This window comes from Chaetodon auriga, chromosome 8, assembly GCF_051107435.1.
Source record: "Chaetodon auriga isolate fChaAug3 chromosome 8, fChaAug3.hap1, whole genome shotgun sequence".
In the NCBI taxonomy this organism is placed as follows: Eukaryota; Metazoa; Chordata; class Actinopteri; order Chaetodontiformes; family Chaetodontidae; genus Chaetodon; species Chaetodon auriga.
In genome coordinates this window covers 5,043,073-5,068,370 of record NC_135081.1, presented here as the reverse complement: position 1 = coordinate 5,068,370, position 25,298 = coordinate 5,043,073, and the positions used below count along the sequence as shown (strand labels likewise).

Genomic DNA, 25,298 nt, shown 5'->3' with positions numbered 1-25,298 from the left:
CTCTCAAGCCTCCTCTTGTATTCAGGAGACAGACATGAAGCTGGCATTTTAATCCACACCGCTGGTCTCAGAATAATCATTAAATGCTTTCAGTGATGCAATGCAGGCTTGGGCCAGGCAACCGTCCTTAGGAGTACAAATAAAAAAAAAAAAGAAGCACACAAAAAAGCTTGGACAGTTTCTGGCAGAAGCCAACCTGGTCGAGTTTTTGAATCTCAGCACAAACAATATGATGGCTTGTGGGAAAAAAAGAGCATCGGGTCCAGTTAGGCAAAGAGCTAGCCTGTTTAATCTGATGTGCTTCACTATTTCAGAGCTTATCTTTGAAAATCATATTTCTGGAATAGCGCACACACATGGAAAAAGTACAAAATCTGACTGTTACACCCTGCCTTGTGGCAAAGTCTGCCAACCTCACTGTCCAGCTGTCAGCTGCTGCCTGGCTGCACTATTGTCTGAGACAGTGTGAGGAAATCATTTTCGTAGTTACAGTAAAACCAGAGGCATGGATCGCGACACTGCCAAAGTATTCAGGACTCTGGTGGAAGCGCTCCTATTGCATGGGTTAAATGAAACTTGTCTTGCAGAAGAGAACAGTACATTTCAATCTAAGGACAAAAAAGGGTTTTATAAACTTCAGGAAGATACTATGCAATTACCACACCAAATCCTGTAGGATTAATATGCAGGATCAGGTATGATCACTGTCAAATCACACACACGATGTGTTCCTACTGAAATATGTGCATGACACATGGTTGGCACAGACTATATCAGCGCTGTTATCAGTGCTAGTGCTGCTGCAAGACAACAAATCAGAGCAGAGGTGATCCGCGGCGAAACAAAGGAGAAATCTGTGTCAGGAGGACCTCAACCTCGCGGCTCCTTCTTTCCGGGTTCAACTCGCGTCACATGAAGCTGTCACCATTGTCCTCATCTACTCTGCTGTGGCAACCCCCACCCCCCGTCTCCACTGGCTGTTACAATGTTGCACTTTATACTGAACTACAATAGATAACGCAGGCGTCACTTGGTAATGCAAAAGGTGGGTTCAAATGAAGTCGTGTATTTTTGATCAGTATAATGGACAGGAGAAACACAGAAAAGCCACAAGACGTGTGTTTGGACATATGTGCGAGTTGATTGGCGGCTCAAATCGAATTACTAATCACAATAAGTATATAAAAGCTTTGCAACTATTGGTCCAATTCGTCCCCATAATGTGAGTCGATACACGCAGGTTTTAAAGTTACCGGTGACCGAGCCAAAAAGCAAGGACGTCATTAGTGTAAATTTAGCCGTGTGACAAGATAAGATACACACCGTTCACTTTACATGTTAATAAAAAAAAAACTTCCCCACTGTGCAGCCGCGGCTCGCCGTTCGTCTGTTAGCAGCCTTTCTTGACAAACAGGTCGAACCACCTCGGTGTGTGTGTGTGGGAGGGGGGCAAACTCACCAGGGGTCAAACTCGTGAATGATGCTCTCGAAGCGAATGACAGCAAAAAGCCTGGAGCTGAAACCGGCCAGCCAGGCCAGGAACAGGATGGTAAAAGACAACAAGGACTGCCACCCGGCCGGCTGCGACAGGCCGCCGGACAGACCTCCTCCTCCTGCCCCGGCGTTGCTGCTTCTCTCTGCGACCGCCGTGCTGCTGCGCCCGTTCCCCGAGTACGACACTCCGGAGTTCAGTGAGGATTTGTGTTTGCTGTCGGAAACCGGGTGATGCTCCGCCATATTCTTCGTCAGTCCCGTCGCGGCAAGCAAGCGAAACGAGCTATCTTCTATCACACAGGAAAGAAAAGCCCCCCTTCTTCCTTTTCGCTGCCACGCTCCACTTCCGAATCCACTTGCACCACCTTCCCTGCGCGCCCCGCACCCCTAAAAACACTGGGTGTAGTTCCAAACGTTCTAACCTTACTACCCACCAACCTGAAGACCAGCTAAATAATCCCAGGGAGTCACATAGCAGCACGGTTTTGTAGCATACTAGAAGTGACACATGCGGCTCGTGCAGTTCCTCCTTCCTTCCTTGGAGGTGGATAAATGGGCGGGAACTGATCATGGAGCAGGAAGAGCTGTCAGCCTCTCACAGCGAGACAGGTACCGCCAAGAGGCACGTAGTTCAGGAAGAAGCCCAATCCCACGGTAGAGCGCGCCTGACAGACAACCAAAGCGACCAATGACAATAGCAGAGCCTGATCGATGATGCCGCTCCAGTGCGAGAGAAGAGTGATAGACGGCGGATGACAGACAGTGGGAAGAGCGTATAGCATATGAACAGCACAAGGGCGCTGGAGTCTCAAGAGCCAATGAAATAAATGAATTTCACAGGACCTATTGAGGATTTTGACAGAGCAAGAGGTAGTATGACAGGACCGGGGCTCTATGCCAACTTTAGGCCCTAGTTGAAGCCAGTAGTTCCTTATTCACAGCGGAATGAGCTGTAAATCCTGACGGATATAGAGATCAACATTTAGACATTTGTTGAAACATGCAGCAAGTTCATGCTGCTGTGAATAATGTTTGGTTCCACTTTGTGATGGTCCACTGGAGTTTGTCAGTTGTAAGTGGTGTTTTTATTCATGGCCAATAAACCATTTACTAATTGAACAATTATATGCCATTAAAGAGGAGGCTATTTAAGCCGTTTTGTATGCGCTTCCTTAAGTTGGGGGACTCCCAAGAGACACACAAAAAGCAGTCAAAACTGAAGCACCAGAGGTTGAGATATTCTGTCATACAGTCTCTAGTATGGGTTAAGCTCCAAAAACACTGGATCCCACATTTCCCATCTTTGCATTCTGTGTTTCTCCTCCTACAGGACTCTAGAATAGTCTTTTTAGCTTTTTAGTTCTACAGAAAAACTCAAACTCACTCACTAACTTCCAGAAAAGTGCGTCAGAGCATCTGGATCAAAATTCACTAATAAACAACTCCTTAACAGTTACAACTGCAGACATGAATATTGTGCTGAATATTATATGAAATGTCATTGATTTCTGTTAACATTTATAATGGCTTATTAAAAAGTGAGAAACGCTTGACCCTGTATTTACTGCAAACTTGACATTTTCACAACCCGGCATCCCAGAAATTATGATTAATGTTTTTGATGTATTAGTATCAGTGTTCTAGAATTTTCTATTCTATCACTGTGCTTGTACTCAAACAAGTCGTGTGTCGTGGTGGAGCAATGAGTTAACAGATTTACAATACTTTATTTCCCAACCAGGAAACATTGTCACTGAGCCATAAAACAAAGCTGGATTCCTCCAGCAGTTTGGGGAATCTGAGACCGTTAGATCTATGTTTCTTGGATATGAGCAGACAGACAGAGGTTCTGTTAAAACCCATCCTCACAAACAGAAGCAAGGAGAGGGATAGTGCTGAGATGAAAGAGCTGAGCTGCTTGGGGAGGAAGTCCAGAGCTTGATAATCCATCAAATATCTGTTGAAGCAAAGGGGAGGCTTTCTGAGCAAAGAGAAGTTTTTGGAGACTGTAATGAGGTTCACCTCCAGCCTGAACAGAGTCAGCCCTCTCGAGAAGAATGAGATAAAAGTTAATAAATGAACCTAGAGGATCTAAATATTTGAATAATATCTTTATCTATGTCAATTTCTGACAAGAAATGATTCATCATTCCGCTAATTTTTCAAGATGCATTCTTTCAAAATGTTTCTCTCACTGGAACAGTGAGTGAGAGGGAGGAGCAAATATGGTTCACTGGTTTCCTTTCTACAAAAGCAGTTTTGTACTTTGCATAGTAAGGTCTGACACCACCACCATTTTTTGCCAAGTCACAACTGTTCTGCTTATTCAAAATGGGAGATATTCTGTTCTAGAGTTTTTGTCTGTGCTCCTCTCACCAGTTTGATGTGGGTAGGATTCAGTTAAACAAAAACTGTATCACTGGTCAGTTCTTGGAACGCTGCTTTTTAAATGAACCTCCTGCTCGGTAAAACACTAAGAACAATTTCACAGTTGAATAAAGATAGGTATGTGGAGTCACAGTCTCTGAAATACGGTGGGCAAATCAGGACTTTTTGAGTTATTTTCTGATCTTTAAAATTCATGTCAGTAACATGCGCACTTTGTGCAGCCTTTAGTACTATCACTTGGCTCAGCTGTTTCTGTAGTTTATCCAGTATCTGTGGAGTGTGTGTTGGTACTTTACTGTCTTTCAGATTGGTGGGTGATTGCACAAACTAAATGTGAATGAAATGAAATGTGTTATGTATATGTGTTATGTAAAACTGACACGCCTCTGTATGTAAAACAGTGATGCATGCCCATAAGTGTGGAATAGAAAGAGACTGAGGACAAGGCATTTTTATCAAAGCAAAATTTCACTTTCCTTCCATAGATTGCCATCCTTTCCTCAGCGGTGTCTGCACAACACACACAATCATGCACATGCAAACACACTGCCGCATACTCCAGGAGAGATGAGGTAGTAATTTCAAGGTTGATCTGTATCTTCTCGTGTCATCTCATACAACAAACACACGTCTACAGATGATATGCAAGTTAGCAGTTAAAGTTATTCATAGGCTTTAACAGAAGTCAAAAAAAAAAAAAAAAAACTAATGAAAGTGAGGTAAATATGTCACAGCAATGATCTAGCGGTTAAGTAATCTAGCTGCAAATGTCCTACAGTATCTTTGTGTCGTTCACATCTACATATAGAACTACATGTATAACACAGAGTTCTGCATAAAACAAGATAAAAGTTATGGCTCATAGACTGTGTTTAAAGGAGCCATAGACTGAGACAGTAACCCAGTACGTCCCCGCTTATTTTGCGCTAAACGCGGTATATGTGAAAATAACACCAAAGCCAGATTGGTTTCATTTCTCGCATCTGGTTGACCAGTCTTCTTGGTTTACAAACCTTTAACATTAACATGCAGGCCTGAGTCTTAACTTATAACAGCTTTATAATCTACGTATCATCATCAAACCTATCGAAACTAGCCAGATAACTGTAGCTGTCAGTTTGTTTATGAAAATGTGATCCATGTCCCCTGTGGATTAAATGTAACTTCAGCATTCGTGCTCTGAAGACTCTGTGGTTAAATATCTGAATAAACTATTGATGTAAAAAGAAACGGCACTGGACCTTAAAATGACATTGATATATCAGTCCATCAGAAGCAGGCCCACTTCTGGTAGAGTCCATATGACAGCAGTGATAATATGCTTAAATAAGCATGCCATGAATCACCATTGTACTAACACTGCATTACATATTTTAACAGTGGCAGCTATTAGAGTAATGAATGAAGTGGAGAGAGTGACTTTTGCAGCTAGTGAGACAAATTCATTCATTTATCACATCTCTGCGCTGTACACCCCGATGCTGCAGAATCAGCGCCTGTTGTGCCATCGGACACACAGGAAGCAGTTTGTGGTGAGCTGTGTTCCTGCTCTGAGCGCAGTGGTAAACCATGAGTGTGTACACTCAAGTGAAGGTGTGATACAGCTTTCATGGTTTCAGTTCCGTGAGATCTCATATCCTGTAGAGTTGCAGCAGTTTGGGTCAGATTTTAGCACCTGCTCATGTCTCTCATTTGCTTTTAGATATTTTTCTCTTGCCGCAGGGCAACAATGTGCCGTGCGGGTATAAAAACATCAAGAATCACAGAGAAAATAATTGGATTTCTGTAGAACATTTATCATGTGAAAAAAGCCACATATGCATTAGAAAGTTGTACTGGAACATGCATATGGTTCCATGTTTCTTTATGTAATAATTCAGTATTTTTCTTCCCATTCTTGTTTCTTGTGGTGTAGAGCCTCAGGAAGCAGTTGCTTTTGGTCATGAAACATGAAACTCCTTTGCATAAGAAATACAATGTTTTTATCAGGCTGAATGTTACTCTGCCCTGTTCCTTCCTGTTTCTGCAAATGTGGATCATTTTTGGTTTAACAAATATCCAATCCTATTAGGACTAAGAATACATGGTTTTTGTATGGACCTCTATGCTCCAGACTGAACATTGCATTACTATGACATGTAGGATAAGTACACAACATTTCAGTATTTTTGAGGCATTTGTTAAGGGTAAGTGGCCTCTGCAAAAAGTTGAGGTGTGGAAGATGCACAGATGATTTGGACTCATAAACAGGCATGGATTTGCATACATGATGTCTGTGTTTTCTTGCTCCTTTCAGTGAACATTCATTGTCACACCCAAAAACTGCAGCTGGACAAAATGCAAACGTACACATGTAATAAACAGACACTGAAAACGAGAATTCATGGGTGGCCAGCTTTGCTCAAATGCAATGCCATTTAGCAGATAATGCAGCCTGTTGATCTGAACCCAATCCTATAATCTATATTAACCCATGTTTCTTTGTCTCTATAGTGTAAAGTCAGCTGTACTGGCTATATTGCCTCGTTAGACAAAATATGCTGGATAAGATTGGAGCATCTGTACGCTTAAAGATAATTAACAGACACCAGCTGGAAATTATTTGGCCTTTTTCTGCAACCACACTTGATGTTTACAGTGAAAAAGACTTTTATTGGCATGTAGTTGCATGGAGCATAAGTCAAGATAACCATGGGATGTGGGATTGCATGTCAGCTTTTTCCTATTGTGCCTGTTTTATGATAAACATATATAAAGTGTATGAGATACCCTCTTTATGCAAAAGACACGAGTTTTGAGCAATGTTTTGAGTGATAATGGTGTGGAAAATTTTGTGTGTCTCAAATGTTAAGCAATGAATTCTTCCACATGAAAAGACATACTTCACCATTCTTACATTTAACTCATTCCTCTCAATCTTCTCACATCTTGTTCTTAACCTCAGCAGGAAGATGAGTCATATAACCTGTCACACTCATCAGCTTCTTACCTGCTGTCACTGTGCCTCTTATCTGTTCACATGCTCAGTCTGCAGTCTTCACCCTTCACCACGCTGCACTTGGGTCCTAAACCAATTTGTGACAGTACAGTCTGGCCAGTCATGGACCAAGCACGCTCTTCTTCTCTGACTCGAGGAGGTTCTTCAGCAATGCGACACCATGAGGCCGGACATCGCAGCGACAGTCCATCAAGCCGCAGCTGCTCAGGAGCAGGGACTAGCAGCATTAGCCACCCAGATAGCGGATGGCCAGCGGCTGTCTCCAGTTTCCTAGGCTGCTACATGTTCAGACACTACCCGTCATTGTCCCTCATCCCGTCAGAGAACCCTGGGTGGGCACCCCAGAGCATTATAACGGAGATCCGGAGACATTGCAATGACTTTCTGACAAACTGCTCCATCCTGTTCGCCCTCCAACCACACACCTCCGAGAGAGTGAAAGTAGCCTTCGCCATCAACCACCTGACATGAAGGGCTCACCTGTGGGGGGCGGCCGAATGGGAGAGCCAGACCTGCCAGCGGGACTTTCCAGGCATTTGCAACTGAGCTCCGCAAAGTCTTCAGCCAGGGAGTGCAAGGGGCCACTGCAGCCCAACGTCTTCTGATTCTCCAACAGGGGGAGCAGTCGGTGGTGGACTCCATTGACTTCTGGACTTTGGCTCGCCAGAGCGACTGGAACTTTGTTGCCTTCCATGACACCTTCCTGCACGGTCTGGTGGACTACATAAAAGACAAACTGGTGTCGTATGATCTTCCATCATCCCTGGATGCCGTCATCTAGCCACCTGAGTGGTTCTCTGCATCCAAGCCCGTCGACAGGAGAGACGTCAGGGGACACTGGCTCACCCTTGAGCAACCCACAGCGTCCACATCATCCATCTCAACTCTGCCCCAGCAGGAAGGACGAGAACCCATGCAACTCAGGCGCACCAACCTATCCACTGAGGAGAGAGAGAGAAACGACATCAGGCAAATCTTTGCATGTACTGTGGCCAGCCTGGTTTTGTCTCCCGCTGCCCAGCAAAAAGCAGTAGTTGGGGAGATACTGGAAAGCCACACCACCACTCCACCCTCCTCTCTCTCTCTCTCTTTCGCTCTCTCAACGCCCAGTTTTCCACTAGAAGCTCCTCCTCCTGGAGGGCTCTCACACACTGGCAACATTTATTGACTCTGGGGCAGACGCCAGTATAATAGATGAGGAGCAGGCTCTCCAGCTGGACGTTCCACAAGTCCCTCTGTCTCATCCTGTGTCAGCCAGCGCCCTCGACGGCCATCTTCTGAGTACTTGGTGATGCCCTTCGTATTAACCAACGTGCCAGCAGTTTTCCAGGCGTTGGTTAATGACATGCTCACATGCTGATACCTGAACCTGCAGAGACTTCCTGAAGGAAGTCTCTGGGCCAGGAGGAGACAGCCCTGGCCTGTTCCTGGGAACTGGAAACAGCTGCAATGTTTCCTGGGGTTAACCAACTTCTATAGTCAATTTATTTTGAACTATAGTTCTGTTGTGGCACCCCTCACCAGCTTGACATCCTCGAAAGTTCCATTTCAATGGACCCCATCGACGGGAGGGCCTTCAAAACACTCAAGACCTGGTTCTTCTCAGCACCCATCTTCCAAATACTCAACCTGGACTGCCAGTTCGTTGTAGAGGTTGACACCTCGGATGTTGGGATAGGAACCATTCTGTCCCAACCGACCAGAAACTTAATCCCTGCATATCCTAGTCCTGACGCCTGTTTCCTGTGGAGCGAAACTACGATATTGGTAAGTTTTGGCTGTCAAGATGGCATTGGAGGAATGGCGCCACTGGGTTGAGGGAGCGAAGACGCCTTTCCAGGTCTAGATGGACCACAAGAATCTAGAGTATATCCAGACTGCTCAGAAGCTCAACTCCAGACAGGCTCCGCCGTCCCTATTCCTCATCCGTTTTAACCTCTCGGAACATCAAGCCTGACACTCTCTCATGTCAGTTTCAGGAGAAGGAGGACAGAGTGACCTAAGCCACACCCATCTTGCCCACCTCCTGTGTTCCAGCCCCGGTCACCTGGGAGATTGAGGAGAGGGTGAGAGCAGCTACAGAGGACCTGCACCAGCCCAGCGTCTGCCCGCAGGATCGGTTGTTCGTTCCTCCAAACCTGCACTCTGACGTTCTCCAGTGGGTACATGCCTCCAAACTCACCTGCCACCCCGGAATCCAACAGACTTGGGACGTCCTCCGCCAATGGTTTTGGTGGCCCACCTTGGAAGAGGACGTTGGGGAATTAGTCAACGCCTGTGCCGTGTGCAACCAACCCCCCCCCCCAGAGACTTCTGTGTTCTGTTTGCACTGCACTTGGGTCCTAAACCACTTTGTTACAATTTAAGGCTATTGCACATGTCAGATTACAAAACACTAGAAACTCCACTAGATACACGCACGTGCGCGCAAGCACACACGTGTGCGCACACACCACAAACATACACACACACACAAAATTTTTCAGTGTGAATTATTGAAAACTGTATCAAAACATCCAAGAGTGGCCCTGTACTGGTAACAATGTATGATTATACACATAATGCAGGTGACTGTATATTATGAAAAACTCACTTTTGGGGATTTGGGGTGTTATTTTGGGTCTCTGGTGCTGCCACATGCATACAAAGTGTGAAATAAGGCCATCCGTGCTTTGAGTGAGATACAGATTTTTGAAAGTACCCTGCCTGCAATTTCCAAACGAGCCAATCAAATTCGGCAGAATGATATGCAAGTTAGCAGTTAAAGTTATTCATATGCTTTTACAGAAGTCAAAAAAAACCCCAAAAAACTAATGAAAGTGAGGTAAATATGTAACAGCAATGATCTAGCGGTTAAGTAATCTAACTGCAAATGTCCTATACAGTATCTTTGTGTCGTTCACATCTACACATAGAACTACATGTATAACACAGAGTTCTGCATAAAACGAGATAAAACTTATGGCTCATAGACTGTGTTTAAAGGAGCCATAGACTGAGACAGTAACCCAGTATGTCCCCACTTATTTTGCATTAGACGCGGTATATGTGAAAATAACACCAAAGCCAGATTGGTTTCATTTTTCGCATTTGGTTGACCAGTCTTCTTGGTTTAGAAACCTTTAACATTAACATGCAGACCTAAGTCTTAACTTACAACAGCTTTATAATCTACGTATCATCATCAAACCTATCGAAACTAGCCAGATAACTGTAGCTGTCAGTTTGTTTATGAAAATGTGATCCATGTCCCCTGTGGATTAAATGTAACTTCAGCATTCGTGCTCTGAAGACTCTGTGGTTAAATATCTGAATAAACTATTGATGTAAAAAGAAACGGCACTGGACCTTAAAATGACATTGATATATCAGTCCATCACAGCAGGCCCACTTCTGGTAGAGTCCATATGACAACAGTGATAATATGCTTAAAGAAGCATGCCATGAATCACCATTGTACTAATACTAATAGACAAATTCAATCATTTATCACCACATTTATCATGGTGCAATTTGAACTTGAGAGAGTACAGAGCACAGTATGCCAACACAAAGAAGAGGGTTTAATGATAAACCAAAACGACCAGCAGGTGGTGATGCTAGCGAGGGAAATATTCCCTTTTACACCCAATTAGCTGCATTTTAATTAAAAACCAAAAAAAAAAAAAAGAAGTGCGCGCACACACACACACACACACACACACACACACAAGGTAATACAACATACATAACAATTCAGTAACTTCAGCCTTTTTAAACAGACTCGACAGTGCTTTCATGCACAAACATGAAGTAAAAAAGTCCAACTACTGAGAAGTACTTTCAAAAAGACTCAAATTATGTAGCTTTAGCGGAGAATACTCACTCACTGACTCTGACAACCAACACTGCACTGTGGAAAAAAATCATTGTCTTGAGTAGTATTTTTTATCCACAAAGCTAAAATTAAATTAAACAAAAAGTGCAATTAAAAAAGATTCAAGTATACAAAATTAACTTTTCTTCTTATTACCTTATCAGTAGGTAAATACTGAAAACCATTGTGCTTTGAAGAAAATAAAGCAGCACTCACTTCAACCTTAGGTATAAGACTGACATCACAGACCTGAGTTTGGAGGGATGGGGATGTTTTTTGCTCCTGACAAGAGTCTCAAATCTGGAGTTATAGTAGTAGACAAGGCAACTCTGAGGTCAATGTCCAGTCCGTTTCTGTGTTTTGTCTTCAGTTGAACCAGAGCTGAGCAGCCACACTCACAGAGGTAGGTAGTGCTGAATGGCAGCAGGATTTTTAATGCTCGAGTGGCAAGGAAAGAACACTCACTCATCACAGTGCTGCACCAGAACTGGGAGAGACTTACCTTTGTGATTTTCTTTTTCATCATGTGGTCACATTACAGTGACCACACCAGCTGACTCATTTCGTTGCTTGGCAACGTAACGCTTTCCATGTTGATTCCAAAGGGGTCACGTATACAGTCGTCATCCCTCTGTTTCTCGGGAAAGTAGTCACTAAACCGCTCCTGAAGTTTATTCACATGTGTCGTCATTGTTTTCTTCATTACATTTGTTCCTGCCATGTCCAGTTGCTGTCCCTCCTGACAGGTATTAGGGAACATGTCGACTCGGTTTTTAGAAACATGACTTACCCACAGGGAGATCTTTTTTTTCTGAACGCATCAATTTTGTCATATGGTTCAAAGTGTTGTGCCTTTGAAAATAAAAGCACATGTTTTTTTTTTTTCTTAACATTCTTTTTTTTTGCCCAGGTCTAGCTGGTGTGGTCTAACACTCTCTCTCTCGTTGCTACAAAAACCCTGCGTTGTGTGGGATGAGAAAGGAGGCAAGGACAATTTCTCTCTTGCCAACCAGGAGCGGGGGGATAATATTCTCTCAACGGGTCCCGTTTCCGACTGTGTGAAACACATATATTATGTACAGCAAACTTCATGTGATGCTTCTCTATACACATTTTCACTCTCCTCAGCAGGTCCTGCTCCTGACTGAGTATAACTCATGTGCCATTAAACTACATTCAATATTCCATTGAATCAGTAAAACAAAACACATCACACTCTGATCTATAATTACAATGTCAACATTCCTTTAAAAATTATTGGGGTGTGTGTGTGTGTGTGTGTGTGTGTGTGTGTGAAGGCTTGTTTAACACATAAATGAGGAATTTGTAGAATTTCACCTCTCCTCAGTGTGTCCTGCCCCCAACTAAGGAGAAGGGTGCAAAAACAGAGGAAGTGACATCATCGAAGTGCATAAGGTCACTCATCAAAATAAAGTTAATTAACAAAACAAAAGCTCCCTAAATAAACACAGAAAAATAGGTGTACAAAATGTGAACAGAAATGGGTTTTTGATGAAATATAACATATGACAAGTAGGATAACTACACAACATTTCCTTGAGGATGAACAATACAAAATCACATTTTAGGAATATATATAATAATATAATAAACCATTAATTATGCCCCCTACACACGGGTGTGTTTTTATTTTTTCTTTTGAAATCCAAATGTATCATCATTTACTGATTGTGACATATGTAGCTCTGCTTCCTGAATATGGCGAGCCAATCCCAAAATGCATCATTATATCCACTTTGTCATCAGATACAACACAAAAGGGTGTGGTGATCAGAGAGGCTTTCTCTTACCTCAGCCCAATGATATACAGCACAAGGTTAATATACTTATGTGGGCCAAACTTTTTCCTCAGGCTGTAATGCAGTGCCATTTTCAGCCACCTAATGGCGACCCCAATTTGTTTTGGTGTTTTCAGAATAGTCAAAGCAAGAATGTTATATGAATGGTAAGTGTGCAAAGAAAGGCAAGATATACAGTACCTGTATGCTATGTAGTAGAAATGTGTTTTTGAAACATTCTTTTACGCAGAATTGTATCTGAGGTGAAACCACCTGTTGGTTATTGAGTCTGTATAAGTTAGCTGAAGTGCTCTGAGAGATTATTTTTAAAATACTTTTTCAGGAAGCAGTTGCTTTTGGTCATGAAACATGAAACTCCTTTGCATAAGAAATACAATGTATTTGTCGGGCTGAATGTTACTCTGCCCTGTTCCTTCCTGTTCCTGCAAACGTGGATCATTTTTGGTTTAACAAATATCCAATCCTATTTGGACTAAGAATACATGGTTTTTGTATGGACCTCTATGCTCCAGACTGAACATTGCATTACTATGACATGTAGGATAAGTACACAACATTTCAGTATTTTTGAGGCATTTGTTAAGGGTAAGAGGCCTCTGCAAAAAGTTGAGGTGTGGAAGATGCACAGATAATTTGGACTCTTATACAGGCATGGATTTGCATACATGATGTCTGTGTTTTCTTGCTCCTTTCAGTGAACATTCATTGTCACACCCAAAAACTGCAGCTGGACAAAATGCAAACGTACACATGTAATAAACAGACACTGAAAACGAGAATTCATGGGTGGCCAGCTTTGCTCAAATGCAATGCCATTTAGCAGATAATGCAAGGAGAATTATGTTAAGGCCTGATTCATTCCTGTGGAACCATATGGTCTTAATGAGCCTGTTGATCTGAACCCAATCCTATAATCTATATTAACCCATGTTTCTTTGTCTCTATGGTGTAAAGTCAGCTGTACTGGCTATATTGGCTCGTTATGCTGAATAAGATTGCTGGATAAGATTGGAGCATCTGTACGCTTAAAGACAATTAACAGACACCAGCTGGAAATTATTTGGCCTTTTTTCTGCAGCCACACTTGATGTTTACAGTAAAAAAGACTTTTATTGGCCTGTAGTTGCTATGCATGTCAACAGTTTCCTGTTGTGCCTGTTTTGCTGTTAAATATATATAAAGTGTGTGAGATACCCTCTTTATGTAAAAGACACGAATAACAATGGTGTGGAAAAATTTGTGTGTCTCAAATGTTAAGCAATGGATTCTTCCACATGACAGTGTGACAGTGACAAACGCATACTTCACCATTCTTACGTTTCATCCTTCTCAATGTTCTCACATCTTGTTCTTAACCTCAGCAGGATGATGAGTCATATAACTTAAGGCTATTGCACGTCAGATTACAGAACAACAGAAATTCACCTCTGCTAAGTAAACGCACACACACCCACACACACACACCCACACCCCCCCCACACACACAAACATTAGGTTTTAATCACTTGTGGGGACATTACATAGACTTACATTCATTTCCTGGAGACTTACCTAAACCACAACCTGCCTAACCCTAACCTTATTCCTAGTCTTTAGCCTAAAATGTAATGATTTACATACACTTCTTCAGTGTGAATTATTAAAAACTCTGTCAAAACATCCAAAAGTGGCCCTGTACTGGAAACCATGTATGATTATACACATATTGCAGACTGTGGGGGGGTTCAACAAGTAAAAAAATGTGCCAGTTAGTCATTTAGTTCCAAAAATGCTCATGTACAACGGTGGCTGTACTCAAAGAGAACTTACTTTTGAAGAGCACAATGAGAACAGAAAATAAATGAAGAGAAAGAAAATAGGCTGTCTGTCAGTTAGAGAATATTAGTTTGTACATGATGGGGCCAGCTTTGTGAACAGGTTCAGTCACATTTAGCTCAAATTGTTCTCATTCCCAGTCTGATGGAAATTTACTGAACTGAAGTCGATGGCGCAACATGTTGAAAGGATGGAGCGTCATCAGGAGGACAGGAGGTGTATAAATTCAGACATCCTGCCACAATGAATTACACAATAATAAAGCAGCATCAAGGCAAAGAAATGGCACCAAGCAAAGAGAGTCACTTGAAAGGTAAGCACTACTGGAAAGCTTTTTTTTACTGTCTAAATGTATTTTAATTTAGAAAAGAACATTATGCACTTATTTAATTACAGTTCATTTTAAAAATTCAATTTTTGCAATCATTTCTATAATGAATAATTACAATAATGAATAAATATTTTAGAAAATCTTGTTATCAAGTGAAAAAGAAATGACTATAGATGCAGCGAGTCTGGCTGTGAACTCAAACTTGTTTCTGATTTTTTGTTCTGGCAAGTTTGCGTACACACTTACATACAAACTACTGCTGACGATGCATTTTTGAGAGCATTTTAGATATCTTAGAAATACATCAAATACAGCACACCATCCAAATGTCATAGCAGTCCTCTGTGTCCCTGGAGGATAGTTAATAAAAAACTAAAATAGCCCTAAAGATGCTACTAAAGCTCATGTCTGAATCCAGCTGGAATACTAGAACTGAAGTACCAGTCATATATTTTATATCAGATTATGTGAAGTTATATTTCTATTTATTATGTCCACCATGACGTTATTTTTTCGGTTCAGTTGACTTGTGTGTTTTGTCAGCAGGATTAGGATTAAAACTTGGTGGAAGGGTGTAGCATGGACCAAAGAGGAAGTCAGTAGATTTATGATTTATCATCCGAATCATGGGGCAGATTTGGTTAACATTGTGAGACAGAGCATTGGGCCTTGGCGGAATAAATGTTGTACATCTTTAAAACCAGTCCATAGGTGAAATATAGTGACAAAACATAGCCAAGTGTAGAAATACAATCACTCCATATCGCAGTTCAAAGTCAGGGTACCTAAGTGTACCAGTGGAACTGGAAATTCACACATACCATGCAAAAAGCCCAGACGTGGCACAGTGTACAACGTGCAGTTGCAGTGTTGTTATCTTAACCAGCACCTATTAAGGCCTATATGCCATGACTTCTAAAATGAATAATTGTTTGTTACTGAACTGGTGTGAGCTGCTGCGCTGCAATGTACAGTAGGTTATAAATCAGTGAATGTGGCCTAGCTCGGGTCCATGTTAGAGCTGGCTGGACATTAATTAAGAGACAGCGAGTGCCATATGATTGCTAAGAGTGCCTCAGCAACTGTCTCATTCATGTCCACTGTGTGGTACATGCAGTGATCCAATCACTGTCAGTCACAGTGAAAGGATCTGAGACAGCCTCTCCTGCTTTCCCTTTATACATCCATGTTTTTGTCATATTGCAGGTTTCACCATGCATTTCTAACTATGATACAATGCTTGTTTCAGTAAGAGTATCCTTATAGCTGTCCTCTTTTCAAACGCTTCAAGTGTATCTGTGCATGTGGTGCAAGACCAATGCTGTTCAATCATTGCAGCTACATGTGAGCAACCAAAATCAGCTGTGTGTTCCTGTGTGTGTTCCTCCTGCCAACCAAAATCTTGAATCACCTGAATCACTGCATGTTCACTCATCTGAACTGAACTGAACTGAACTGAATGAGCAAATCTTTTCCTGACGTGACTCCGTTCACCCAGAAAGAACAGAATGTTCACATCTGGCACAACACAAGTGCATGGTTTGTTGTCGCGACAGGTCAGCGGCTGCAAGTGGGCTTTTTTGTTTTTCATTCATTTCATGTAATTATTTCTACCAGCTAGGTTATGATTACACCCACTCTAAAATAACACAGAACAAAAATACACTTTTTACTCAGATTACTTAGCCGTGCATAACAATCAGCTACAGTAATGAAAAAAAAGAAATGCTCTAAACTTTTATTCTTAAAAAATGTATAAATATCATGTGGCAACTTGAAAAAGGCTGGCAGGCAAGCTTGATGCTTGAAGTTTATTTTACTGCCTCGACTAATGTAAAACACAAAATATCAACTTGCAAAGTAAAGCTAGGACTTTGAGTCCCACACTGTCACACTGGCGAAAAATTGAGAATGAAAATGTAATCCTGGAAGTATGATTATCTGGTCTCGGTGAGAATTAAGTGTACAGAATTGAGGGAGAAAAGAAGAACAGAAACACAACAACAGGTACAATCAAAGCCAAAAAACAGGGAGAATTTTGGGCAGGTGCAACACAGGAAACTGTTCCGTCTGGGAACAGGGAAACTTTCATGTGCTAAAGCAGTCTAAACTGAGATAGTGGACTTAGCCTGCAGACAGACTGACAAACAACTCTTTCTGTAGGAAATAAACCTTTAATCCAGTGCCCAACAGAAGAGAAGATATGAAAATTAAGATCTTGAATATGTGAATATGTGTGTATGAAACAGTGAAAATACCAGGAGAAGTCATGGAGTCAGCATGTTGCAGTAACCACTAAATCAGCAGCACAAGTCCTTATAAAACAATCTAGTCTGCCAGCCCGGGGGACAATGTTGCATTTTATCTTCAGCCCACATAGCAGGCTGGATCATGCTGGGATTACTTTATATATTATCTACCTAGACACAGCTGTTCATTCATTGATGTCAGAACTCAAATAATGTTGTTTTTCCGTCAGAAGAGCAGTGCAGTGAAAGGCAGACCCCCAGTGCAGATCCTGGACATTCAGTGAAATGCTGCCCGGATACCATAGATGCTGAGTCCCTGAACAGCCCGGGTCTGAACGTCCTTGAAGCAGAGGACTTCATTCACCAGTCCATGGGCATCATTATGGAAGATGCAGTGAAAAAGGCCACTGACATCAGAGAAAAGGTAAATTCTCAACAGCAGTTATAAGCTGTAAGTAAAGAAAGAGGAAATGGTCTACAGTCTTATGACAATGACAATAGATTTCTGAGACAGCACCAACACACCTTTAGAGGATTATTAAGACGTCTGTTCCTACAATTGACCTTGACAGTGAGATGTTTGTTCATTTTGACCAGGTCTGCGAGTGGCATTCCCCCGTGCAGCTGAAGGAGTTGTTGGACCTTGAGCTGAGAGACGGAGGGGAGTCTGATTCTGAGATCCTGCAGCGCTGCAGAGATGCCATCAGATACAGCGTCAAGACCAGTAAGTGTTCAAAACTTTCATGAATTAGGCTCAAACTCAGTTCAGGGAGTCATACTCAAGACATGTTTCCTTTGCACAACATTGCTTAAACTGTTTTGTGTTTGAGGACCCTCACCCTCAGAGGCAAACAACAATTCACGCTCGTCTCAGCTTCTTGCAGAAAATGATTCAATACTGCAACCATCTTTTGTAAACTAGTTCGACTGCAGCACCTCAAACTGACATTCGCCTGATTAACTGTTCTGAATCTGTTTCTGTCATGTCTGCAGCTCATCCTCGTTTCTTCAACCAGCTGTACGCAGGCATGGAGCCCTATTCCATGGTGGCAAGCTTCATCGTGGAGGCCCTCAAACCCAGCCTGTGAGTCACGATTTGTTGTAACATACAGTTAGTCACACTTAAATTTGTCAAACCAAAGTTTAAAATCATGCAAATGGAGTAATGCTGTGAATATGTGGTTTTCCTCAGTTACACGTATGAGGTGGCTCCAGTCTTTACACTGACTGAAGACGCTGTGCTGAAGAAGATGATGGAGATGGTCGGCTGGGAGGAAGGAGGAGATGGAATCTTCAATGCAGGTACAATCACAGACTAAAACTGATATTTACACCTCTGTTACTATGACACCCTCTATTTTGTGTTATTTTATTTCATCCACCACACACTGTGATATGTGCAGGGTCCTTATGCATCAATGCACCTCCGTTTTAACACGTGACACCTGCGCACTGTTTTCCCTCCAGGTGGATCAATGTCCAACATGTACGCTGTGAACTTAGCCAGGTACCATCACTGCCCTGACCTCAAAGAGGCCGGCCTCTCTGCTGCTCCCCGGCTGGTCATGTTCACATCACAGGAGGTAGGATTTGCAGGAAACAATCAAAGTTAAGACAACATGTATTTTAGAATAAATAACTGCAAAAGTGAGTTAAACATGCCATGACTAACAAATCTTGTTTTCATTTTAGAATTTTATGAATTATTTTCTTGATACAACTTGCGTGTGTTGAAGGTTTCCTTCACTCTTAATGAGAGAAAAATGGTTTGCAAACTATTTTTTTTAACAGAAAAACACAGAATGATCTACTTGCTTGATGAAACAGATGAAATCTGTCTCCTTGTGAGGGACGTTTAACTTAAAAATCAACCAGACTGTAACAGTTTAAATAGGTATTCATATGGTCACGGTAGAAATGAGATCTATTATTTGGACTTATCTTGAGCTAGTGTTTGGGTAAATGAATACAGCACTCACTCAGGCATACAGTATGTATACAGTATATTGTTACTGACAGACTCTTGTTTAATCTCTTTCAGTGTCATTACTCCATTTCCAAAGCAGCGGCTTTACTGGGCATCGGCACTAAGAATGTTTATGTGGTTCCATCTGATAAGAGGTAAACTGCTTCTCACACACACTTTATAATCTTATCTGATGTACAGGTTCCTCCTCTGAAACAGAGGCCTGACTCGTGCCACTTTGACAACTGGCAGTGGAATGATTCCCATTCCTCAGCTGTTTCTGTGTAAATGAAAACTCTAAAACTAAAGAAATCGACGAGTTAAAACTATTCATTGTCTGAGTCATAGTGAATGAATTCACTCAGTCATTCGTTCTTTTATCACAAACTGAATTACTTTGTGTGTTTGTCAGAGGGAAGATGATTGCCTCGGCTCTGGAGGAGCAAATTAAGACAGCTAAAAGTGAGGTGAGGAGGCGTCTAACTTGTTCAGGTCTTCATTTGAAAAGACACATTGTTATGAGATTGCAACAAACTCTTTGTGTGCATGTATGTTCAGGGTGCAGTTCCCTTCATGGTAAATGCCACAGCGGGGACCACGGTGCTCGGAGCTTTTGACCCCATCCAGGAAATCGCAGACATCTGTGAGAAGTACAATCTGTGGCTGCATGTGGATGTGAGCTCATTCATTCACTCATTACTTTCTCTCTATTAATGCTGTTGTACTATAAATCACTTGCTGTAATCATAAGTCACTATAAATACTTTTTTTTCCCCTCCTCTTTCTCAGGCCTGCTGGGGAGGAGCAGCTCTGATGTCTAAGAAGCATAAACACTTGTTAAAGGGCATCCACAGGTAACTGATCAAATCAAAGCAACATCATATACACACCTAATACGGTGAAATTCCAGCAAGTGTCCTGATATCTTCAATGACAACACACTGACTGTAAATGATCTCTGCTGTGCTGCTTGTGTCTGATTAGAGCCAACTCAGTTGCCTGGAACCCCCACAAGATGCTGATGGCATGTCTGCAGTGCTGTGCTTTCCTGGTCAGAGACAAAACGGTAAGACAAACTCACTTATCATCTAATATATAATATCAAATATCCCCTCCACATAAACTTTGTGACTTAACTTTGTTTGGCCGTCTGCAGCCCCAAGAAGAGGCTATACTTTTGCAGAATTAACCTTTTCAGATTGTTCAAATTGATTAATTGCCAGAAAACAAGTGCAGTCTTAAATAAATTACAATAGTCACGTAGACCAGCAAGCATATGTGGACATGACAAATTTTTACTTGAATCTTTGCATGCTTAATTAAGGGAGAAAGAGAGCTAGAGAACCAGAAACAAGACACACTTGATCGAGGCAGACTCCAGTCAGCTAATAGGGCCACTAGCTGCATGGCTAGTCACAGATAGCTATGGCCAGGAGGAGTACAGGAAACATCATCAACAGCAAATCTGCCATTTTTGGAGGATACCAATCGTCACCTACATCATCACCACCCATCTAGCTAGGTAGCCTCAGTTGATCTCAGGTAAATTTGAGTTTCAACATGATCAGAACACACTGTCACTGTGGGCCGCAACAGCCAATCGCACAACCAACAACCAAAAAGAAAAAAAAGAAAAAGAAATTTAGAGCCTGTTTTGAGACCCTCTCTCTGTCCAGGTCTTTCATTTCACTTTGTCTTTATACATCTTTGATGATGAATGATTGACAGATGACAAATGACCTGTGACAGTAGGTAATGACAGATAGGATGCTGCCTATAGTGAGCAGCATTTTGTAGCTGCTCTGGTAATATGCTACCCTCTATTTGTTTGGAGCGACCTTGGACAGTTCTTACACATTGTACCTTTAAATGTTAATAAAATTCTAACATGCTGATGTTCAGCAGCTATAATGTTTACCACGTTAACCATCTAGTTTGGCATGCTAACATTTGCTAATTAGCACTACACACAGCTGAGGCTGATGGGAAAGTCATAAGTTGTGGAGGTATTTGCTCATAAAGTGGCGGACAAATTCAAACACTGACTTGATGATAGAGGAAAGTCAGAGGATCACCAAGCTGCATGAGGACCATGGACACGCTACACAGCTAGCGCGGCTTAAAATACAGGCCTAAGATATAGGCTAAAGTATGTGTGTTTGCACTTCTGCCAGATGGAGGACAGATACCCTCATTCTGGGCCTGGGGCAGACCTGCCAGGCACAGTTCACCACAGTGTCCATCTTGCAGTCTGTCATTACCAGGCTGCAGGTGAGCTGACTGAGCAGTTTGGTCAGTCAGAGCTAGAGAGAGAGAGATTTGTCAGAGGCAGTTAGCATCAAGTCGGAGGCACAGCAGACAGATATACAACTGACATATTCTGTACAATACTAATGGCAAAACAACCACCTTTAAAGGAATAGTTCAACACTTTGGGAAAATTGGTGCCTGCTTTCTTGCCAAGAGACAGATGAGAAGATTGAAACCGCTTTTTTGAAAGGAGAGTCGAGTCACATCATAACCTGAATATATGCTATGATATATAATATATGCACTGAATGCTTAGTTGTACAGTTGTTTTCATTTGGGGTATCAATAATTAAAACACATGCCTTTCTGAGTGTTATTGCAATATTCTGAGAAGTTATGCCCTGTGAAGTGAGTATGTGCTGTTTAAACCTTCCTTGTCATTCTGCTCCCTCAGGGTCTCCTCCAGCGCTGCTACTCTGCTCAGGCTTCCTACCTCTTCCAGCAGGATAAGTTCTATGATGTCAGCTATGATAAAGGGGACAAGTCCATCCAGTGCAGCAGGAAGCCAGATGCCTTCAAGTTCTGGCTCATGTGGAAGGCTTTGGGAACTGGAGAGCTGGAGCAGAGGGTGGACAGGGCCCTTGCCATGGCCAGGTTAGAACAGACACATTGCCCAGCTGCAGCTAACGCTCAGTGACTGGATGGCCATCTTTGTTTAGAACAGGTCAGCATAGAAGACCTGATTCTGACATGATGACTACACACAAATTAAATGCTTCCTTTACAGTGACATTACATTTATTCTTATCATACATGCAGACTGAGGAGGAGGCTGAAATGAATTATTTTATTTACTTATTTCACAGCAAGCTTTAATAATGCTATATAATCCATTACATGTTGACTCATGCAGAAGCCATTGTTGGACCTCACATCACTTGCCGGGGTAGATTTACAGAAGTCAGTTTGTGGACAGTGCACTCTAGTGGTGATTTTGTGAATAACCACTGTTAGGGAAGCACTTGCCAAAGCTGACTAGCAAATAAACCTAAACACAACATGTGCTCAAGGTAAACGTGATTTTCTTTTTTTTTTTTTTTTCTTCAGGTATCTCGCACAAGAGATCAAGAAAAGAGAAGGGTTCCGTCTGTTGATGGAGGTAAGTTTTTGCAAGTTGAGCCACAATTTCACAGAAAAGCAATACATTTCACTGTTTGCTATTTTGCTAGTTTTACTGGTACTCTGTAAAAATACTGTAAATGCATTTAATTAAGGTTTGTATGTATTTGTATAATCATTTTTATCTGGAGTAGATTCCCCATTTTGAACTCAGCTCTTTTCTCCATCTACAGCCTGAATATACAAATGTTTGCTTCTGGTACATTCCACCTAGTCTGAGAAGCCTTACGGATGGCCCTGAGCTCTGGAAAAAACTCCACACTGTAAGCATCTAATCTCATTTTAGCATGTTCACAAGGAGATGACCAAATCCTCCTAAGTTGTCAGTGCTCTCAGTCATTACAGCGTCCCATCCCTTGTCCTGCAGGTGGCCCCGGTGGTGAAAGAGCGCATGATGAAGAATGGCAGTATGATGGTGGGCTACCAGCCACACGGAGACAAGGCCAACTTTTTCAGGATGATCATCATCAGCCCTCAGGCCAGCAGACAGGACATGGACTTTGTCCTGGATGAGATACACAATCTGGGAAAAGATTTGTGATGAAGTGTCAGTGTCAGTGAAGAGTCTCTCTAACGCACTTTATTCATCTTTCTTTTTTGCACATGTAGCACTGGTGCTACAGAGGTTGAAAGTTTTGTAGGACAGACCACAAAACTGTAGCATGGATAATGTCTGCTACTGTCTCTGAAAACATCGTAGCACGGATCATCAGTTCAGGCGTGTGACTGGTAAAGGGCATTCATATATATCTAAACGGGTATATATTTAACGGGGTTCTTCCTCAGTTGGACTAAACTTAAACCTCTGTCTATATAAAATGCAAAACACAAGTGAAGAGCATGCTAAGTGGAAGGTGGCAATATAAACCTAAACCTCAAAACCATGTTGACCAATCAGAAGTCCTGAAAAAACAGGCAGGTAGCCTATTTCTGGTAAGCTACCTGCAACTAGAAGTTATGAAACGAGATTCCACTGATCGTAATGCTGATTTACAACATATACTTACAGCTGTGTTTTACATATTCCTTATATCTATGCAAATGTAACACAGGAAAGTAATGTAAGCTTTAGGGACAGGTTTGGGAAGTCTTTCATGTTTACTTATTTCCATGTTACACTCATGAATCACATGTCAGTGTTTCAAAATGTTACTGTGTGTTACCTGATTCTCACCTGCTGATTTTTTTTATTGAAGTGAGTCCTGTTTTTTTTGTTGATAGGTGCAGTTCTCCTCTGAATAACTATTTACAAGACTCTTAAATAAAACAACAACAGCAGAAATCTACCGAACCTGGTCTCAAATTTATCATTTATTTTATTTAATACTATTTATTTATTCAAACTTCAAAGAAACTTTATTCATCAGTTTGCCATGTTCTGTGAGTGTTCAATGTGTGTGTCAGTATGGATCTGAGAAACACAGAGGGGTGGATTACTGAGTTGGGATGTTCAATACAGACCTTGTAAACTCATTTGGACAGACATCAAACATGGATCAATAGTTGAGGACCAATTCACAAGTCACAGCATGCCTTTGTATTAATCCATCTAAGTGAGTATATAACAGGTGTCAATAACCTAAAACTGGAGAGCAGCCATACAGATGGACTAAACTTCTATTTAATAAAGACCATTAAAAGTTTCATGAAAGACATATGTGCCAGGTGAAACAGTGTCAAATCATGAGACATATCCACGATCTTTCCAAACATATACTGAATAAGAGCTGAAAAAAAGAGCTGGTCCCACTTCAGAGGGAACCATCTCAGCCTAAAGTCGAGGCAGACAAGCTAACATATGCACTGTACATCCTAGATTTGGATCATTATTTGGAAATCGGTTTATTACCATGTAGATTTTCCTCATACAAAAATATATAAAAACAACAAAAACAGTATATATAATATCTTACCATTATTATCTAAATGAAAGAGCTATATGATTTTGTGCAGGAATATGCAATGTATACACCAGGGAATGTACAAGCCTACCTACCTGTTAACAGTTCACAGTTAAGACCCACAATCTTTTCTTTTGTCGTGGCTGGTAATAAAATCATCAAAGGATGATAAAGTTCATATGTAAACCTGCCTGAGGCTTAAGATTACACAGCGTAAAACACAGATGCCATGAAGTACAGAACCTCTTGTGCTATGAGGTTCATGCTGCTGCAGACCCACAAGCATTCTCCATCCCTGAGTTATGTCATCAATTACAGGGCTTTGGATCTACTTCTTGCAAAGCAGCAGGTGAAAGCTGGTATAACCTCACTGGCAGAAATCTGCACAATCACAGCAAGACTAACCTTTATACCAACTATTTCCATTTAGTGACATACTGATGAGTCTATTGTTTGTCTTTCACATTTCCACTTCCTGTTTCTATGCTACTGAGGTCAATTTTAATTCCCGAAAATTTAATAAACCAAGCTCTGGGAGAACAAAATGTTTGGGGAAGCTCTGAGCTCTGGCAAATGCCCCACTTATTATTAATTAATGCTACTTTTATCCCGTTACATAAGAGTTATGAGAAGGAAAATCTGCTGTGGTGCTTGAATCAAGGACAGCCAGTAAACCAGTGAGTAGAACACGACCTTATGGCACTACTATGGCAAGGTTTAAGCCACAGTCGTAAAAATGATGTGAGCAGCATGTTGCAGAAATAATGAGTGTATAGGAGAGGAAGAGTCTAAAACACCATCCATGTTTTCTTTCTTTTTTTCTTTTTTTTTCTTTTTTTAGTGCTCAGATGCTTTTTGGGGACCTATATGATGAGACAAATGTATTCAAGATTGTATATGCTGATATGTTTTGAATACTTTATACAGTTTTCTCTAAAATTTGCCATATATGTGCTTGTCTTTGGCTCTTTATCCTCTCAATATTAATCTCATTAATCCTCCCCTCAGTGGATGAGTCAGACATTGTCTGTCAGGCTTTTGATGCATTAAA

The 25,298-nt window shown here is 41.6% G+C and overlaps 2 protein-coding genes across 3 annotated transcripts in view; one reads left to right on the top strand and one right to left on the bottom strand.

Moving 5' to 3' along the window:
- The window catches only part of LOC143324487 (dolichyl-diphosphooligosaccharide--protein glycosyltransferase subunit STT3B-like), a 60,382-nt gene extending 58,323 nt beyond the window's left edge, over positions 1-2,059 (bottom strand). Inside the window, exon 1 of the mRNA XM_076737029.1 lies at positions 1,460-2,059. Within this exon, the coding sequence (XP_076593144.1) occupies positions 1,460-1,737 (278 nt within the window). The 5' untranslated portion in view covers positions 1,738-2,059. The remainder of the gene's footprint in view (positions 1-1,459) is intronic.
- A 12,578-nt stretch (positions 2,060-14,637) lies between these two features.
- On the top strand, positions 14,638-23,623 carry LOC143325280 (acidic amino acid decarboxylase GADL1-like). Of its 2 annotated transcripts, none has more exons than XM_076738252.1 (15): positions 14,638-14,684; positions 17,185-17,375; positions 17,549-17,675; positions 17,945-18,035; positions 18,144-18,253; positions 18,419-18,534; positions 18,993-19,072; positions 19,330-19,384; positions 19,476-19,592; positions 19,707-19,771; positions 19,902-19,983; positions 21,622-21,821; positions 22,275-22,326; positions 22,520-22,609; positions 22,714-23,623. In XM_076738252.1, exons 1-15 carry the CDS (start codon positions 14,654-14,656, stop codon positions 22,885-22,887), a joined length of 1,581 nt encoding a protein of 526 aa, XP_076594367.1. In that variant the 5' UTR covers positions 14,638-14,653; the 3' UTR covers positions 22,888-23,623. The 2 variants fall into 2 exon arrangements, with proteins under 2 accessions (XP_076594367.1, XP_076594366.1); XM_076738251.1 differs by having other exon boundaries at positions 14,641-14,684; positions 17,182-17,375.
- Positions 23,624-25,298: the final 1,675 nt, after the last annotated feature.